Below are 21,223 nucleotides of genomic sequence, written 5' to 3'. Positions count from 1 at the left end.
GAATGTTGCGTTTTGTACTCATTAATTGTCCATGAGAGTAAATACTACACTGACAGAAAAGACAAAGGGAGAGCGGGATATTGTTCATCCAATTACACAATGGAGATCATTTTTTTTCACTCAAATTTGGCTGTAAATACTGTTTAAGTGGCGATAGCCTACAGTTAGCTTTGCCCATTAGCCTGTTAGCTTCTTCTTCGTGATTCCACTAGTGTGTATTGGTGACTCCGACCCGGAAGCAGGGAAGTTGCAATTGTGGTTTTCTGGCCAGAGGCACCAGGGGGAGATGAAAGACCCCGGGCCTTTCCGAAACCGCTCCCTCCTCCCTCCCCCTCCCCCCAACACTCAGTCTGCATCGACACCACACTTTACAGGTGTGTGTTACACTGAGAGCAGTCCCACGAGCAACACACCAAACAACTACAGTTCCGCGTGTATTTAGCACCTAAGTGTGAACAACTTTATCGCCATATAGACGTTTAGTAATGAAAAAGAAAGCGACAGTGAGACTTATTATGATTTTTTGGGGGAGAGGAAAAGTTTCTCTGTTGAGTGAACCTCAGAAGGTGCCCTCATTGAGGCCTGAGTGGAAGGGTGTAGGGAAGGGAGGAGGTTTCGGAAAGGCCCCCCCAATCATCCCATTAACACTTGTATTACCCCCAGAGAAACTAGGAAAGGATTTATTAAGGTAAACAAGTTACTTAGTTCTTCTTTAATAACTACTTAACAAATATGTGAAGAACTATCCATAACAGGTTTGGCATTAACTGTAGTAGTTGAGTAGTTATTAATATTAGTCACAATTAGATTCATGATAAATTCAGAGTTAATCGGCTTGTTGCACAATGTGGCTACGCTAGTTCCTCTGAGGTGAAGCTGTGGGCGCTAGTACTTCCTGTTCGTATTCATTTCCATTAAGATTAGCTTAGACCAGTGAGTTCCTGGTAGAAATATTTCCATAGAGGAGACATTTATGTTTATAAGGATCAGGGAGTTTGTCTTGAAGCTAAAGGCTAATTTAAACTCTGTAACTCCCGCCTGAACCGAGAGGATCTTTTTCCTCACGTCATCAGATTTTTTTTTCCATCATTTTTGTCACTTTTTTGGTCCCCTTTTTTTTTTTTTTCGTCAATTTTTTGTCAATTTCTTGTGACAGTTTTGCCACTTTTTCAGCAATTTTTCGTCCCTTTTTTGTCCATTTTTTATCACATTTTTGTCATTTTTTGTCATTTTTTGGGACATTTTTGCCACATTTACATCATTGTTTTCGTCGAGAAAATGTGCTCGGTTCAGGTGGGAGTTAAGCGGTTAATGCATTACACAACTTGAAATAGTGCCTTTATATATATTCTTTTAAAGCATGTTAGCCTTTAGCTTCAAGACAAACTATCAATCCTTCATGATCACAGGCGTCTCGGATCTGAACTTCATGATTTGAACACAGTAAATGATCATCTACCGGGAACTCACCGCCCACAACATAATCTTTAGAAAATATGATTATTATTCCAGGAAAAGAAAAACAGACAGGAAGTCCAGGCGCTCACACCTTCAGGTCAGAGGAACTAGCATAGCCACACCGTGCAACAAGCCAATTCATTCATCAAGGCTAAATAAGGTGTAGCTATTATAAAGGAACAAAACACCTGGAGGAAGCCTACACAGACGGGGAGAACATGCAAACTCAGCTGCACGGTATGAAAACGCAGGTGTCTATAAGAGTTAAGTACAAACAGAAGCTGACTCAGACTGTCACAGTGTGAGAGTTCCTCCGACCGCCAGCCCACGCTCAGATCTATACGCAAACACCGGCTCCCGAGACACGCATGCTATGGCGGCGCACACACCCAGAGAGTGATTTGTATGCGAGAATGACTTTGACACTGAGCGGCTGGGGCGGCGGCGGCTGATGAAGAGCCCAGATGAGATGCAGGAGGTTGGACAAACAGCGCACGAGGTCCATGCCCCGGAATTTCTCTGGAGGAAAGAGTTTTACCAACAAATATAAGCCGGTGAAGCAGTGACACAATCTCAGGGGGAAGTGGAGATGCGAGAGTGAGTTTGCGGAGGGAAAATTCATGACACGTTTGGGGGAAAAAAAAAGGATGTGAAGCGCAAAAGTAATAACGTTAGGCAGTAGCTTGGAAGATAAGGCAAAGGGAGACATTGGTCACAAGCTGGTTTATGTTTTTTTATAAGGGAACATGAGACGGACAGATCGCAAATCAGCAGGAGCACATTTACAGCTTAATCATTCTAAGAGGGAAAAGAGGCAGGCACAGTGGAACACAGCGTTTGTGCTCAGAGACGTGCTCCCTGGAGTCAAGTGTGAGCGGCGTCATCAACACAGACTTCATTCATAATTCTGAGTGACAAGCAGAACGTGTTGTTTTCCTTCCCGCCTCAGTCTGCTTTAACGTTAATGCAGGATGGATGCCATTTACAGCAGGGGTGCCCAATGTGGGGCCCGAAACAATTCTGTTGGCCCGCCAGAGAGTGACCTACTTTTACGCAGCCTGTGGTTAAAGGAATAGGCCACCGTTTTTACATACTGAGATATGTTCTTACCTCACCTTAGCCGAGTTAATATATCCCCGTCTGGTCTTTGTCCGTGCGCTCTGTCACGCAAACGGAGCACATACGCAGCCTCTCCCACATGTCACATAGCTCCAAAAAAGCTCACGATAGAAGCTACCAAGCTCTTCCACGTGTTCCCTATTTAAATAAAGTTACGTGAAGTGTTTTCATGCGAAGTATATTTACACAGAAATGTTACATGTCGATTTTATAAGCAGATAAAAAGGGGTACTACATTGTGAGGCGTAATGACAGAGGAGCAAAACGTCCGCGCAGTAACTCTTAAAGACTTCCCCCGCTCACTTCCGTCAATAGAAGCTGCGTGACTTGTACAGAGCCTTTTACAACAAGCAGAAAATATATTTTGGGAAAGTGCTCGCGCATTCCTACCTCATGGTCGAGGTCCTGAGTCCTGTGTCGTCGTCCGGGGTGAGTTGGAAATCTGTGAAACATTACTACACTATATACTTTCTGCTTGTTATCACAGCCCGGCACGATGACCGTAAAAGGCCTTGTTCACAAGTTATCCACGCTTCTTCAACTGTTCTCTGTTACTGTGTGGACGTTTTGCTCCTCGTAGCATTACGCCTCACAATATAGTACCCCTTTTTATCTGCTTATAAAATCGACACGTTACATTTCTGTGTAAATATACTTTGCATGAAAACACTTCACGTAACTTTATTTAAATAGGGAACACGTGGAAGAGCTTGGTAGCTTCTATCGTGAGCTTTTTTGGAGCTATGTGACATGTGGGAGAGGCTGCGTATGTGCTCCGTTTGCCTGGCAGAGCGCACGGACAAAGACCAGACGGGGATATATTAACTCGACTAAGGTTAGGTAAGAGCATATCTCAGTATGTAAAAACGGTGGCCTGTTCCTTTAAAGTGACGTTAGCCCGCAGTTAGCTTTGCCCGTTAGCCTGTTAGCTTCTTCTTCGTGATTCCATTCGTGTGTGTTGCTTTCTCCGGACCGATGGCAGTCAAGTTGCAAACATGGTTTTGTGGCCAGAGACACCAGGGGGCGATGAAAGATCCTCCAATCATCCCATAAACACTTGTATTACCTCCACAGGGACTACGGGAAGGGTTTATTAAGGTAAACACGTTACTTAGTACTGCTTTAATGCTAACTCTTCCATTCATTCTCAATGGTAAATGTGGATGCAGTACACTTTTTGACCACCAGCGTCAAATTGGGGGCGCTGTTTCACACCTTTCGCAAAGTTAAAGGGGGGGTATTATGCAAAATCAGCTTTTTCAAGCTTTACATCATGCATAAAAACATGCCTGAAGTGTTGCCTTGGCACATTCACGTATTTTTGAGTACTCTGTAAAAACTCGGATGGCGGCCATTTTAGGGATAGGTTTGCCTGAGTCCTCCTAGGAACGCCCCCACCTCCTGGAGACGCCTCCGAGCTTTCGTCACCAGCCGAGTAACCAACCACTGCCCCTCAGCAGAACCCCCTCCCCACTGACGCCACAGACAGCGTGTGGCATCAGCAAACTCCACACAGAAAGGCCCCGTCCAGGTGGGAATTGAACCCGGGACCTTCTTGCTGTGATGTATGGTCTAATCTTCAGCTGACTGTATAAACCTGCAGTCACTTTGTCCAGAGATGGAACAAAAATGAGCAGCTGAATCCGGTCTATGCAACACCTTTATGTGCAATGTCCGTGTCAAATAAATAAATAAACTGAACAAAGGTGGCCGGGGTCACGGTTGAAAAGATGAAAAGATACAGGTTACACGTGGGGAGAATCTGGATCACAAAGGCCTGCAGTCTGAACTAAAGCTTCAGTCAATGAACAATAACTTTTTTTCTGTATTTATTCCCCAAGTGCCAAAGCAGCAGAAGACTCCGCACCAAAGCCTTATTTTGCATTTTTCCGATTTAAAAAACAGAGCAACAATGAATTAAACAAATTCCCGGCCTTTTCAGATACAGGCCCCGGTCATTTGTTCTCCCCGTAAAGACTTTAATGACTTTAGCCATTGGTTAAACGCATTAATCCACGCTCAGGACACATCATTACCTCCAGTGGAAGACAAACGGCGTAAAAACAAGCCCCGGCCAAGAAATGAGCTATGACAGATAAGAAGTACGTGCTGCAGCAATCTTTTCAAACAGGGAAAAGTAAATAACGTTTATCAAAGATTCTGCCGGAGGCAAAGATAATATGTGCAGATACTATGAGTATTACACCATTTACTACCAAGACAACACAGACGTCATGAAAATCTCCCCAGTCAATATCCCTGCACTGAACTTTATACTTAATTATTATCAAGAGCCACTTTTGTGTTTCTATCTAACTTTGGCACACTGCCCTCTGTTGGCTGCTGCTGTCACTGCACCCTGTGAATGCGTTTTAGCCCAACAACCAATGCAGATTAAAGCAGCACTAAGTAACGTATTTACCCTAATACCGTAAATGCTCTAACATAGGCCGGGGCCTTTATTTACTCAAGGGCATCTCGGACCAGGCCTTTATTGGGACCAGGCCACAGTTAGAGACAGGCCTTTATTTCTATTTGAGCAAAACGGACGACCAGGAAAATGAAGAAAAATGAGATTTGTGTCCATTTGCACCTAAAATATTAGGTTCATTTATTAATTAACATTTCAAACCCTCTCCCAGCGGCTGGAACATTGACGCCTTTTATTTTGTCGGGACAACAGGAAGTGTTTCGTTGCTGTTAGCGAAGCTTTGACATCAATGTCACTGCAGGTTTCTGTTTCGTTTTTACTGGACCGGATTATTTGTTGTTTTCTTGTGTAAAAGGCGAGTTTAGACGGAGCGTTTGTGTTTGTGATCGATCATGAGACTGACCCGAGAGAAGACGAGACGCTCGCGCTGATCGGAGGAGTTATTTTGAGGCGTGGGACTGACCTGCACACGGAGCAGCTGGACGTGCTTTGAAGACGCGATGGTGATTTTATTAAAACCCTGGAGGGTCACACAACATTTGTTGCTCACCCTGTTTCCAAATATCGTCACAGGAGGTTTGAAAAGTGGCTAAATCTGTGTCAAAGTTACGCTCGGATCAGCTCCTCCGCAGCGTCCCCCTCGGCCCGGGTTCAGTTTGTTACTTCCTGCACGCCTGTTTTAGAGACCGGCTTTAATTTGCCTCCGCCAGCCGCGAACCCGGCCACTGTTAGAGACCCGGCCACTAATTGGAATACAGGCCAGTATTAGAGAATTTACAGTAAATCCTTTTCGTAGTCCCTGAGGGGGTAATACAAGTGTTTATGGGATGATTGGAGGATCTTTCATCGCCCCCTGGTGTCTCTGGCCAGAAAACCATGTTTGCAACCAGACCGGAGCCACCGATACACACTAATAGAATCACGAAGAAGAAGCTAACAGGCTAATGGGCAAAGCTAACTGCGGGATAGTGCCACTTTAAACAGTATTTACAGCCAAGTTTTAGTGAAAATAATTATTTCCATTATGTAATTGGATGTACGATATCCCTCTGTCCCTTCGCCTTTTCTGCCAGCGTAGTATTTACTCTCCAAGACAATTAATAAGTTAAATAATCACAACTTGCTACAACACCTGCAGTTGTTCATGTCTGTCGTTCATGTCTGTGTCCTGGTTCAGTTTTGTGAGTTTTTTGGTTTTTGCATTTTTGTCCTTGGAATCATCCATTAAATTCATTTTCAGTATTGTGGTTGGCTGATTGCATCTGGGTCCTCATTCCACCTTCGCACCTCCAAACCGCGACAGAGTGCATAAACTGCAGCGAACCGTTCAAATAAGATCGAAATCAAAAGGTGCTGGGCGTAGACTCGCTCTGTAATGACTGCAGTTTGAGCACCGTCCAGAATGATCAAGGCTGCGTCCAAATGTCCACACTGTTCCCCACACAGTGCACTATACAGTGGTCTGAATGTCCAGAGAGAAACAAAGTAGTGCACTCAAAATCTAGCCGCTTAAAAAGTCGCTTCCCCTTTCAATTCTTTCTTCATGTAAAATCTGTGTTAAGTAAAACTGAACTGACTAATATTGACCCTTATATTAACCTGTCACTTGAATTTGGTTGGTGTTAAAAGTACCCTCCTAAAAACAAGGAAACAAATCTTAAAATAAGACATTTTGTCCTGTTTTAAGGAAAAAATTCTGCCAATGGGGTAAGCAATTTTTTTCTTGCAAATAAATAGCTAGAATTAAGCAAAATGTCCTCAGAAAATGGAATAATTTAAGGAAAACATTCTTATTCAGTGAGAAATTGGGGGATATTTTACTTAAATGTTGCTTGATTTAAGTAAAATATTCTAAATTACACACATTTTTGAGCAAAATGTTCTTAATAAATACTAATATTTAAGGAAAATATTGCCCGTGCGCGGAGACCATGATGTGGATGTGGAGCCAGGCTGATGGTCAGAATCTCCTGGCCGGAGGATTCACCTATTATACATGTTTTTAGTAGAAGGGGAAACGTACGCAGACACGGGGAGAACATGCAAACTCCACACAGAAAGGCCCCGTCTTGGTGGGAATCGAACCCAGGACCTTCGAGCTGTGAAGCTGAGGCTCTAACTGCTGTGCCACCGTGCCACCCACTTTAAAGGATGGAATGTATTATCCATCTGTGAGAATCAGTTCTTAAATTAAGAGTTGTTGTGATCTTAGTTTTCTTAAAATAAGAAAAAATATTCTTTGTCTAAAGCTGAAGAAGATTCAAAAAGTTTTTCTTTTTTGATACAAGAAAAATTTGCATGTTTTTTAGCAAATATATCTGAACAAGAAATGGCTAGATTTTATTTCCTAAAATATTTTTTTTTCACAAGAAAACTTTGCTCGGGAAAACATTATTACTTTTTAGGGAAAAACTAAGAACTTATTTCTTAAAGTAAGACAATTTTTACTTGCTTAGAATCCACTTTTTGCAGTGTGCAGAAAGCCATTATTATCGGAGTTTTGTGACCTTACACTGTTGTAGAAGTAGTGCGCTTACTTCATCTGTTGGCGATTCGGACACAGCTCGCTACTCCCTCCACGACGCAGAGGAAAATAGTAAGCTGCCCGTCAGCATCAGGGCACAATGTAGTAAATGAGGACTTAGGGGAGAGGATGGACATGCTGACTGAGCCTATGTGAAGGTGCATGGACTTCCAAATCACAGACGGCCATTTTCTGTATGTCTTTCACAAAAAAACATCGGTCACTAAACCATGGCCAGTGTCCTACAACCCCCTTTGTGACCAATGAAACAGCCTTCGAATACCTGCAGCCACGGCGAAAAACAAAGTGACTCATTTACTCACGTTTCGGTCTTGTAAGTGGAGCACCTCTCCAGCGGGATCTTCAGCACTCGGTCGTTCAGTCCCACGAACAGGGAGCGGTCGCTGTGCAGGATCTGGAGGCTCAGGATTGGCTGTCGGAGGCCGGGGGGGAGGAGCTCCATCTCCTCCAGGTAACAGCCCTGGAGGCTCTTGTTGGGCGTGGCCAGGGCTTTGAGGATAGTGCCGTATTCTGACAGCGGAAAGAGAAATGGTAGTGGTGAATGATACATGCATAGAATAGGGATTTAACATTTATTTTGATCTGGTTCACGTTTAATATCAACATGAAACAGTGAAACATGAACATCAATGCCTTTGCTGTCTGTTACAGACGTCAAGCCACAAGAGTAAGGTGGCAAATTTGTGGACCCGATTCCTTTCAAAATCAATGTGTTCAACACAGAAGGCTCAGTCAGTGTGTGCTTCCAAAATGTAGCACGTCTTTTGGACATTTCAGCTTCTCTTTTGAAGGAGAGAGTGGAATTCTTATTGACCTGAAACTGCCATGAACAGCTCAAACGTCAAAGGGCACGTTTCAGGCCACCATTCTACACCTGAGCCGCTCACCTCACCGACTTTTTTGTTTGTCACACCAGCGGCCAGAGATCGATTCCCATTTTTCCCCCTTGCGTACACATATGGCAAATACAAGTCCATTTTTGGCTGCATAATTTAGAACAAAAAGTTCAGAGCACGTCACTGAGGAAATCACTATTTTAAGCCATTTGTTGCTATGTCACTTGCATCTGCGCATAAAACACTTAGTACCTCATAAAATATGCAAAATCCACGCAGTAATCTTTACTTTACTGTGCGGATGTCAAACTACTCCTGGTATTATTACGCCTCACAATATAGTCCCCCCTTTTATCCGCTGAGAAAATCCACATCGTTTAATTTTGTGTAATTATACTTTGTAGTGGAACACTTCACGTAACCATATTTAAATAGGGAAAACGTGGAAGAGCTTGGTAGCTTCTATCTTGACCTGTTTTGGAGCTATAGAGGAGAGAGGGAGAGGCTAAATGCTAACGCCGTCTGCGCTGTGTTTACGTGACTGAAGGCACGGGGGAAGATCAGACAGGTCCTAATGAACTCGTCAAAGCTAAGGTAAGAACATATCTCAGTATGTAAAAACGGTGGCCTATTCCTTTAACTAATCTAGATATTCATTTTTGGAGTGCCTGAACACCTTTAACAGATTTCTTAACCCCTTTCTTCTAAACCTCCATCTGAAATGTTTTGAGAGAAACAATGCGATCTCTTCAGTGAGTAGAATATCTGTAAGGAGGTCAGGTGCTCTTCAGGATCAAAAAATTTAAGTATAGGCAAAAAAGGGAAAAATCCGAGGCACTCCGATACCTGGTTCAAAGTCCTTCATTAAGTGAACATCTGACTCTAGACTGTCATAAACGCAAACCTATTCACACATGTCCCGTAAACCTCACACATGAAAAGTCCGCCGTGCGATGGTCGTACCTGTGCTGATGTATATGACGTGGTAGAGCGTGTCCATGCCCTGAACGATGTCCACCACGAGGCCGGAGAACCGCACGTCGTCCTGCATCACCAGAGGGTCCGTGGTCTCGGGCTGCACCACGTCGTTCATCAGGTACAGCCTCTGCGCGTCCTGCAGACTGCGCTCCGTCAGGCCCTCGTTCGGCCCGCGCTCCGAGATCGTCCCGCACTGAGAGAGCGGGAAGGGAATGGACTCAGCATCAGCTTGTAGGTTCTTTCGGTTTGCTATGTGTCTAAAATTCTTCTGGATCTAGTATTTAAGTGGAGTTTTTGAGGATCTGGAGTAGCTGGACTTGTTACTAATTACTGTATAAGTTCATAATGTCGCGATCCTTTGAGCCAAACCGTACCTGGAAGTTGTGGATGGGGTTGGGCGTGGGCAGCCAGGTGGAGCGGGGGTTTTCCTGCGAGCGGAACGGCCCGTTGAAGGCTTGCGTGATGGCGCTCAGGTTGAAGGCACACACCGCCGACGCCGCGATACTGTTGCTGCAGGGAGAGAGGAAACAGAACAGAACATTAGAACTAACACAATCATGTTTCAGTGTAGAGCTGTGTAAGTGCTCCAGAATCCAGACACTGACACAGGGGCGGACTGGGACTGAAAAAAGCCCTGGACTCTGGCCAGCCTGGCCCAAATTAGTGTAAATGTGACACTTCCACAAATACATATGTTAACCTCTTACGCCCTGCCTAGATGCAAGTTAGTCATTTTATGCTCACTACTGCCACCTCAGGTCTTATGTGTAGCTGCAGCTTCTATATTAAGCTCGTGCATGACGGCACTTCAGACCCGAAGTAACACCTTTCTGAGTGACAGTGCATGATTTTAGAGGCAGTTGTGGTGAACAGGTCTGGGCTCATTCAAATACTTAGTTTTAACATTTTTAAACTCCTTATAGTCCCTTTAACCGAGAGCATTTTCTCCTGTTCGGCTTTACCCGAATCCAAAGGCTTCTTGACTGGAGAGCAACACTGTAACGCCTCATTTGAAAGCTAAAATCTAGAAAAGTGATGGTCCCTTTTTGTCACGTTGTCGCTGCATTTTTGTTTGTTGTTTGTTTTTGTTGCTTTTTGCTGCTTTTTCATTCCTTTTTTGTGGCTTTTTGGCCTGTTTTCGTCACTTTTATGTCACTTTTTCGTTGTGTTTTTGTCGCTTTTTTCATTGCTTTGTCGTCACTTTTTTGTTGCTTTTCCAGCACATTTTTGTTTTTGGATGCTTTTCTTTTAAGCTTTTAGATTTGGGTACAGCTCGGTAACGCCGGGTGAGGGTGAGGGTAAGGTAAAGTGAGAGGCCAGGCCGGACATTGGGCCAGTCCGCCCCTGCACTCACAGGATGTGCCTTCGCTAAAGATGCCATCGAAGTTTGGACCATTATAGACCAAAACAATAAAGATAAAAAGCAGTTTCAGGGACGATTAGATCCCGACTTGTTTATCAGTGAAATGGCCGCAGGAACAAGGAGCAGGTCCATTGGTATGATTTTCTTTCTCTTGAGATGCGGACAGCTTGCGAGGAGACAAATTAAAACAGTAACTGTAACTGTTTTGAGAAAAAGGCCCTTGAAATTGTGTTCTCCCATATCAGTCTATGGGGGAACATTGAATCAGCGCAATATTTAAACATGTTATTGTGAAGATTAGGTATATTTTCTGTTTCCGGGTGAAAGTTTACATGTTTGGCGACACGGTAGCACAGCGGTTAGCGCCTCCGCTTCACAGCTAGAAGGTCCCGGGTTCGATTCCCACCAGAACGGGGCCTTTCTGTGTGGAGTTTGCATGTTCTCCCCGTGTCTGTGTAGGTTTCCTCCGGGTGCTCCGGTTTCCCCTACCACTAAAAACATGCACAATAGGTGAATCCTCCAGCCAGGTGATTCTGACCATCAGCCTGGCTCCACATCATGGAGACGGGTCCCCGGGCGCGGCACTGCCGTCGACCACTGCTCCTTACGGGTTGCCCCAGCGGCATCGAAGGATGGGTTAAATGCAGGGGACAAATTTCCCTACGGGGACAATAAAGTATACAAACAAAAAATGAATTTTGCCTGTAGTGTCTCCCCTTAAGTTTGCAGTTTGTTTGTTAGATGTATCCTAAATGCTAAATGAAGTACATGAGTCAGTGCGATGTAAAGGATAAAAGATGATAAGCGCTCACAGTGCTGCTGGCAACACGCCACACCTCAATCGACCTCTTTTTGTAAACTGTGATCTCCAGTCACTGCTTCAGCTCTGTGGTGCAACTGTTGCATTCACGCAAGAAGACAGTCTCACATCGACCTATGCTGTTCTTGCATCAGGTGGGAGATCTGGCCTTGAATCTTTTAATAACATTTCCAATGCCAGTTTCAAGCGAAGTTCCTTTTGAGAAACATTACTTATTTTCCGACAGCACCATAACACAGCGGCGGTCTTATCCTCACTCCAGGTCCCTTAATAAAGCCATTGGTCAGTGAGATCCAGTCTTTTTTTTCCCATGTTTGTAGTGTTATCGTCTCTGCCGGCTCCAAACATCCGCGGCTCGCTTTCCCCAGAGGCTGAGCTGCTCTATCAGCATCGCGCAGTGAAAGGGGACAGCGTTAAGCCTGGGATATGGGAGTGAGTGGAACAGATTAGGCAGGTGTAGCGTCAGGAGCTAACCGTGGCTAACATGAGAGAGAGAGAGAGGGGCAGAGAGGGAGTTTATTATCGCTGTGAGGCTCTTTAGACATTACGGCGCAAAGTAATGAGATTTTTAACTGCCCGCAACAACTGCTGAGTGCTGTTTTCTTTAGCAGCGAGGCAGAGTGAGCTGGAGTGGCTTAGAGCAGCCAGATTAGGAGGGGATGTGAGGAGATAGCGGGGGGATAACACAATGGCAAAAAACAATCAAATATGATAAGACGGCATTGCAAACATCTTCAGATCCACTAATACAGCTGAAGAGTCACAAATACAATCACCCAAGTCCCCAAGATCCTGGCACACCCACTGAACTCAATCTGTAGAAGCTGTTTCCTTTATGACTTGTCAAATATCTGAGAAACAATGATGTAAACAGTGGATAAAGTTAGACGTGTAAGGCTGTAAAACATTGAAATTTTCACTGACATAACAGAAGGTGATGCATAACTGCTGCTTTTTTCTTATGTGTTTAGACGATTACAGGCCATTTTTGAATTGTACTTGTTTAAATCCACGACCGAGGACCCAGGACCTGTTCCAAAACCTTTCGCATTTGGTCAGAACAGTGCACATTGATGAACACTCATGACACGTGTCACGCCGGATCTGTTGTCCAGCGTTTGCACTCACAGATTCACGCTCATCTATAATGAATACAGAGTCTGGAGGCCAAGCGACGATACTCCGGTTTCCCCTTGATCCAAAACATTATGTACAATAGGCTACCAGGACTCCCCTGAAACAGAGATTCCTAATTTTAGTGGGAATATCCTGGTTAAAGCATTTTAAAAACCCAGACTGTGCGGTTTTATTTATAACGCTACAGAGAGTGCAGTTGGCGCTTCTTGTCAGAGGCGCACGGTGAACTTTAGCAATATTTGCATCGCAAAAGCAAACAGTAAATGTTAAAACCGTAGAGGCTTAACTCCTTCGCAGGAGCTCAGTGATAGACAGGGAGTGGGCAGCAGAGAACAACTAAAGAGTTCAAGAACTGTAAGAATATTGTTTTCATGTGGTTTTATTTGCTGCTAACAGTGTTTGACGGCATCATGTTGTTTTCAGGTTTGGCTCATTATTCCGAAAATGTCCCATTGAGTAGGGGTTGAAAAATAAAATTAGGTTTAGGCAAGAGTCCACTGACCTTAAGGTTAGGCCAGTGGTTGTAAGGATTAAACAACGAGGAGCAGTGCATTAGACGGTTATACTGCACAACACGGAGTCAAGAACACCACGACGCGCAGTGTTGTTCCTCCTGCATTATAACGTCTAATGCGGCTCCTCGTTGTTTAATCCGCTTATACCAGGGTCCCACAAACGTAACATTTATAATAAATATTTTTTTCATTGACTAAACTCACTAAATCTGCCAGACTACGGGACTATTTTGTGTGGGTTATTAGCCGGTCACTGAAGGCTGGTCTCAGAGCGAGTCATTCTCCGCAGCTATTACGAGGATCTCAGTCAGGCTCAACGACACAACATCAGCACAGAATCACAACACAACAGGACTAACCCGGAAACACTTTTCCCTGGAAGTAAACACCGATATGCGGCACTCGTGGGCAGGAGTTATTTACCTTTTACGCTGTTTAACCTGAAGCTAGCTAGCTAGCTCAACCAGCTCAACTGTTTATGGAAACAGCTGCGGTGGAGTCGCTCACACCTGGGCCCCCCCAACTGAAACTTTTATGTTTGACTTTACTAATCCAGACAAATATGCTTCAATGCAGGATCATTTTATGTACGCCTGAAAATGATGAATAGCCTTAACCGTTTCCAATAGAAATGTAAAGCTCATATGTTATTAACAGTAGCTAACCTAGCTGCTCACTCTCCTCTACAAACATTTAGCAAACGTTTTGTTTTGGCCAAAAACATTGAAATTTACACAAAATCCATCTCATACGTTCCTGTCAGTCACTAATTACGCCTTTATCTGATTCAGCTGTGTCATGCGTTGCTATGGCGACGCCACAGCGGAGTGATATCCCAGTGATTTAACTACCGGACTACGTGTGCGGTTATACCAAAATAATGCACCAGCCAATCAGAATCCAGTATTCACCCAGACCATGGTATAAGGCTCTCTATTCCATACCACAACTGGGTTACAGAGATTTCGGACTAATGGCACCTCTGCTCAATGGTACATTTTCGGACTAATGGGGCGTCGGACTACTGGCATGGCACGTTGTCTTCCTGACTTGTGAGGATCGTCTGACTTTCCCAGTGGGAAATCATTGAGACATCAAAGACATTGGGGGGCATTACCACTTGGAAGATGGAAATTCCGACTATGGAGAACAAAAGGAAGGCACCATAAGACAGCAACTTTAATTATTCTACTTCATTCTAACCTCAAAACATTTTGGTTTGAGACAGAGCTGACTATGAGGTTTCAAGGCTAAATGTGATAGAGGCACCTCTCGTAAATACACCAAGTTTAACGTTTGACTGCACTGACCTCCGACCTGTGGCCCTCCATGCTGCGTACATCTAAATACGTGGCCTTCTATGAAAAACACTTGGACACCACTGCTCTGAGTGACTGTTCCCCCGACAGAAGCTACTCTTTCCACACTCTCATCCGTCCTGAAGCTGACCAGGCATTCACGAAGTGGGATTTTGTTGCTCCTTTTATGTTAAAGCAGTGAACTGGACTTGGCAGAATTGTACAGTAGATGCTCTTCCTGTTGCAAAAAAGCGGCAAAGAGTCAATATTGTGTAAAAAGACATTTCCAACCTTGTTCATACATGTTTTAATTTGCCAAAGCCGACACAGCAAAGTCAATAACACACACACGTAAATGTCTAGAGGGGCTTTTGAAAAGATCATGCAATCTCCGGTCCCAGAATGACCCTAACCTTCATCCGTGGACGGCTTCTTCCAAATGTGCACATACAAACTTGGGGGACAAAGTGTCAGATGTTCTGGCTCGGTCTAAAGGCCGCGCAGAGACTTGGACGCCGACCCGACGCATGTCCAAACAGGAAGGAAACGCCTCGTAACAGTGTGATTATCGGACCTTATGTCGCTTTGGAGTCCGGCCCGTGCAGCCGTTTTGAATCTTATTTACATTTTTATGGTTCAGACTCCGCACGTATCAATATAAAGAGTGCGGGCAACGGGACAGAACGGAGGAAAAGTGAAGCCAAAACTATCTACAGCCATCTGGAGGCGAGCAAATGCTTTAATGTCAGTGGATGTTTTAGAATTTAAATTGTTCTCTTCTGGGCATGGATTCAGTGGTTCGCAAATATTTCATGATAAACACTGGCATAGAAGCGTCTTTACAGAAAGTTACTCAAGACGAGGCAAAGTTGCTTCCAGGAGTAAACTTAAGGTCAGGGCTTTGACTGGAAGGAGCAAGTCTAATCTAAAGGTGCATACACAGGAGGTAGTGGAGTCCAGAACACACATTTAGGAAAAAAAGGACAGATCATCTGAATTTGGAGCAACATAACCACCTCTGCTACTTCATAAAGACACAAGTGAAACGGAAACACGTCTCAAAAGAGGAGGAAAAGGTTGATGACAACGCAGAAGCTGTGGTTTGAAATTCTTTTAGTTGGGCACTGACTAAAGATTCTAAAACTTTGGCCAGGACAGAGCGCTTCGAGATAGGACGATAGTGATTTAGATTAGAGGGATCACCTCCCTTCAACAATGGTACAACGTAAGCCGATTTCCAAATTTGCAGAATATTGTTTGTGGACAAGGACAAATTAAACAGATTTGCTTGTGGTGGAGCAATAATATCTGCTGCAAGTTTCAAAAAGCAAGGTTCAACATCATCAGGACAAGCTGATTTAGTTGAATCTAGAAGCTTAAAGGAATAGGCCACCGTTTTTACATACTGAGATATGTTCTTACCTAACCTTAATTGAGTTAATATATCCCCGTCTGGTCTTTTTCCGTGCGCTCTGCCAGGCAAACGGAGCACATACGCAGCCTCTCCCACATGTCATGTAGCTCCAAAAAAGCTCACGATAGAAGCTACCAAGCTCTTCCACGTGTTCCCTATTTAAATAAAGTTACGTGAAGTGTTTTCATGCAAAGTATATTTACACAGAAATGTAACGTGTCGATTTTATAGGCAGATAAAAAGGGGAACTATATTGTGAGGCGTAATGATACAGGAGCGCAGCGTCCGTGCAGTAACGCGGACGTTTTGCTCCTCGTATCATTACGCCTCACAATATAGTTCCCCTTTTTATCTGCTTATAAAATCGACATGTTACAAAGACCAGACGGGGATATATTAACTCGGCTAAAGTGAGGTAAGAGCATATCTCAGTATGTAAAAACAGTGGCCTATTCCTTTAAGGGCTTTTGATACTTCCGAACTTGTGAAAGGACAAAGAGAAAAACTGTGAGATAAGGTTTTGTCACTCACAGATGAGGAGTGAGAATTTAGTGGGACCTTTGTGGGATCAAACAATGATCCAGAAGCAACAAAATGATCATTAAAACACAAAAGCATCTCATCTGCATCAGTGATATTACAAGAGTTTTTCACTATAGTGGGTGGTAGCTCAAACACCTGACTTACTCTCAGATAAAGATTTGATTGTTTTCCAGAATTTTGCAGGGTTGTTTAGGTTTTCTGTAGTCTGTTTAATAAAATGATCACATTTAGCGTTCCTTATAACAACTGTACACAAGTTTCGCAGTTTTCGTGAAAGAAAGCCAATCAGTAGCATTATTTGATTTTCTGGCTTTTGCCCAGGCTAAATTTCGTTCATGTAACAGTCCATTTAAATCAGAACTGAACCATCCATTATTACGACCTTTCACTTTATAGTCTTGAATAGGCATGATCCGAATGCCTTTCCTGAGCAAAGGCATTCGGATCAGAGGAATTACACCCTTCAATGACCTCATGAAAACACAGATGCAAAACGCAATAAAGAACGCACTGGATTATACGTATGTTTCATAACATGACATAAGGCTGGACAGACAGCCCAATCTTGTGTTTCTAAATGTAGCATAATATTAGCAGGAGCGCACTTTGAGAACTTGCAGCTCCTAGACCTAGCACATTTAAGTGGGAAGTACGTGGGGTGAAGAAACACCGGTGTTATGTACAACAGCCTTTTTCCTCCAACCAGACTCCACGGCCGGGAAGGGGTGAGGGAGCGGTTGTCCGGAAGGTGAACATGTGCTTTTGTTTTGGTTGGGACAACGACCGAGCGAGTGCCGATCCGTGCCACAGCGGGACCGGCAAAGGCTACATCTCTTTCTCACGAGACATTGTTTAGCTGACGATGTTGTTAATAAAGTTTCTAGTTTGATCTGCAAGAGCCTATAATGCTTAAGGAAGAACAGCAGCACGATGTAAACGAGGAAATGAATGTGAGGCTGCCACCAGAGACCGCTCTCCGTGCTGTATGTAATAAACCCCACCTCAGTCGACCTCTTCTCTTTCACTCGGGAGATAGCCATCGAGTTAGAGTTTGCCCTGTCCTTGCGCCAGGCACGAGATCTGGCCCAAGTACTGCACACTCCAAACCCACACACATTGAGATAATATCCGGGAGAGGCAGGAGGGAGGGAAACAGCAAGGTTTGCATTAAGCTTCAAGCATCAGAGAAAGGTAATAAGACTATTCCACTGTCACCAAAGCACAAGCAAAGAATCACGAAACTATTTTCATTCACCTCTTAGGGCTTCGCAGAAACAGCGCAGAGTTTTCTGTTGCATGATATAAACCTAATCTGAAATCATGACCATTTTGACTCACTGATGTAGAGTTTTCATACTTTTTCAGTTGATAAATATTGAAAGAAAATTCCCAGTGAAAAGCTTGGCCTCTACAGGTCGGTGGGGAGTCCTTGCCTCAAGTGGAGGAGTTCAAGTATCTCGGGGTCTTGTTCACGAGTGAGGGACGGATGGAGCGTGAGATCGACAGACGGATCGGTGCGGCGTCAGCAGTGATGCGGTCGCTGTATCGGTCTGTCGTGGTGAAGAGGGAGCTGAGTCGGGGGGCAAAGCTCTCGATTTACCGATCGATCTACGTTCCCACCCTCACCTATGGTCATGAGATTTGGGAAATGACGGAAAGGACAAGATCGCGAATACAAGCGGCCGAAAGGAGGAGTGTCTGGGCGCACCCTCCGAGATCGGGTGAGGAGCTCAGTTACCCGGGAGGAGCTCGGAGTAGAGTCGCTGCTCCTTCACGTCGAAAGGAGCAGCTGAGGTGGCTCGGGCATCTGTTCCGGATACCTCCTGGTCGCCTCCTCGAGGTGTTCCAGGCATGTCCTAGTGGGACAAGGCCTCGTGGAAGACCCAGGACACTCTGGTGGGACTATGTCTCCGAGCTGGCCTGGTGTCGCCTCGGGGTCAGAACATCTGGAGGAGGTGTGTGTGGATCGGGAAGTTTGGGCATCTCTGCTGAGACTGCTGCCCCCGCGACCCGGCCCCGGATAAAGCGGAAGAAAGTGGATGGATGGATGAATGGAAGCTTGCAGCCAACAGAAATTGTTCTGCCACCCACCAGTTGAGAACCACAGCAGTATAGACCCTAATATTTGTACTTTAGATCAGTCTTTCCCAACTACTCTCAGGAGTAAAGTACCTTGACTTACCCATCTTTTCAATTCCTGCCATGTTATCAGCTTTGACTTCAATAATTTTTCACACCAAGTAAACTAGATTTTCATTATACTGTATCTCATTCAATAAAAGTACTTCTCGTGACATCTTTGTTTGGTGGTGAGCCGTGTGATCTGTCTGATGTAAAATATGTGGGAAACGCGAAGGTAGACAGTAAAAATAGCAAAGCAATCTTCCATGTAATGTACGTTTAATGCCAGCTTGAATGCTTTTTTAACGACTTACAGCACAGCCCTGGGACCACTCATCTCAAACTGACTCACTATCCAAACATTATGCTACTGTTTTTCCAGCCATTGATAAATCTATACTAGAGAGACGAGCCAAATCCCATAATGACAACAGAGATAGATAGCATCATTAGCATGTAGCAACACTGTAAACAATCACGTATGCTAATGCATTCTCCTCACGGCCTCGTTTAACATCTGCTGCGACAACATGTAAAGGTGACGATTGTGAAGTACATGCAGAGTGTCAGTGAGTAACCATATGGAGGAGTCGTGGCTAAATTCACACGTTTGTTATGTAAATGGATGAACTTTCACACTTTAGAGTCGTATAAATATGGCGTCGCAGCTGTCTCTCTGCGCACGCTTAAAGATGCAGCAGAGACATGACCTGAAATGACACAGTTTTTATATATTCAAATAGTTCAGTGGCTGCAATCGCAATCATTTCACGATCATTGGTTAAATAAGCCAATTGAGCTATTCATTCATTAAAAGGATATTTCAGGATTTTTGACATAGGGCCTCATTTCCAAGTTATCCAGAGTGTTGCTGATTTCTGGAGATATTTTTCTGTAATTCATGCGGTTCTTATATTTGATGAGTTTTGTGGTGCAAGGCTAGTGCAAGGCTAGCGCATTTCTATGGTATCAGCTAGCCTGCATTAAAAACAGTGTGACCCGCTCCACAGAGCACCTGAGGCAAATCACTTATAACGCCAGACTAACCATATAAATGTCTGTGTCCATAGAATAATTTTAACCATTTTGCATTTAAAATACCTTATATTTGAGCAGCATCAGCTTCATGGTTGTATAAGCTAGTGTTTTTCAACCACTGTGCCGTGGCTCACTAGTGCGCCGTGAGACATTGTCTGCTGTGCCTTGGGAAATTATCCAATTTCACCTAGTTGTTTTTTTGTTTTTTTAAACAAATGCATTGTTATCCACAAATAATGCACCGTTTTCGAGTGTCTGTGCTGTCTAGTGATCGGCAGAGTAACCATATAATACTCTTCCACGTGAGGTAGTTAATTTCTTTGAGACAAGAGAATTAGTGATGCATTGGGGCATTGTGGCAGCGAGACTATATATTGTTCCTATTCAACACACTTTGATGAGAACGACTGAAAATAGGCTACAGAGTTCCTTTTTTTTAAAAACATTTTCTGCTGGTGTTGTGCCTCGTGATTTTTTCAATGAAAAAATGTGCCTTAGCTCAAAAAAGGTTGAAAAAACACTGGTATAAGCTATGCGGCGGCGGAGTGATCTGCTAGAAAATAGTTCCTCAAAATGCGATCATTCATGTGATGCCAGTTTAGTCAGTGTCAGTTACATTCCAAAAATGATTCTATCGACAATTATATGGTTAGTCTGGCGTTTTAACTGATTTACCTCAGGTGCTCTGTGGAGCGGGCCAGACTGTTTTTAATGCAGGCTAGCTGATACCATAGACATGCACTAGCCTTGCACTAGCCTAGCGCCACGAAACTCTTCAAATATAAGAACACTGGATAACTAGGAAATAATGGCCCTATGTCAAAAATCCTGAAATATTTTTCTGTTTTTTTCATTATCCACATCCGTACCTCCAGATCCAGGCCTATAACAGGACTAAACCATGTCAAAACTAGATCTGAATTAGGATGAACTTCTCACGCCCCACATTAACGCAGACCAAACCGTGACTTTATTAGCTCTAAACAATAACTAAATAAAAAGAGGACAAAAACAGGCAGCAGCAATTTTCCTGCCTAAACACAATATTTGTTGTGCCATAATTTTAATTAAAAGTTTTGTATCTGTTCCAGTAAACAGGGAGGATGGAAATGTTTGGACACATTGAGCTACATATTTCGCAAAACTTAAAATGAAGGTGTTTTGGACCATTTTGTATTCAGGACAAAGACATGAAGTAAAACATAGTTGGCAGGAACTTTAGCACAATTCATTCATTACTTGTTTTTTAATGATGAGTTTAAATAAAGTAAAAAGAAGTTTCCAAATGAATGTCTAGGGTTGCTCAGACAAAAGGTCAGTTTAACAGAGGATCTCGCTTTATTCAAGAGAAAAGAAAGAGCTGAAACATGGGTCAAACATCGGCCGTGTGAAAAAAGTAAACGTCTCGCTCATTAGTCCAGCCTCTGTAACTTTCTCCCTCTTTCTTCTAAGTTCTTCCTCACTCTCCGCGACATCTGCCTTTGCTTTTGTTGGCCCGGGCTTTCGTCGAAAACGCTGCCAAGTCTGCGCGGGAGGAAACTAACGTGTTCTGTCATTACGAAGGCGAAAGAACGATGGCGAAGTGCTGCTGCTGCGGCGACGGCGGC

At 43.9% G+C, this 21,223-nt stretch overlaps 1 protein-coding gene across 2 annotated transcripts in view; it reads right to left on the bottom strand.

The window, feature by feature from the left end:
- sema5ba (sema domain, seven thrombospondin repeats (type 1 and type 1-like), transmembrane domain (TM) and short cytoplasmic domain, (semaphorin) 5Ba) overlaps positions 1-21,223 on the bottom strand; it is a 517,318-nt gene that overhangs the window by 78,047 nt on the left and 418,048 nt on the right. For both annotated transcript variants that reach the window (XM_079563383.1, XM_079563384.1), the window contains exons 10-12: positions 9,742-9,877; positions 9,353-9,560; positions 7,856-8,063 (exon numbers count right to left, since the gene is read on the bottom strand). In XM_079563383.1, the coding sequence (XP_079419509.1) occupies positions 7,856-8,063; positions 9,353-9,560; positions 9,742-9,877 (552 nt within the window). The remainder of the gene's footprint in view (positions 1-7,855; positions 8,064-9,352; positions 9,561-9,741; positions 9,878-21,223) is intronic.

This window comes from Gobius niger, assembly GCF_951799975.1.
Source record: "Gobius niger genome assembly, chromosome: 9".
In the NCBI taxonomy this organism is placed as follows: Eukaryota; Metazoa; Chordata; class Actinopteri; order Gobiiformes; family Gobiidae; genus Gobius; species Gobius niger.
This window is presented reverse-complemented; position numbering and strand designations above follow the sequence as displayed.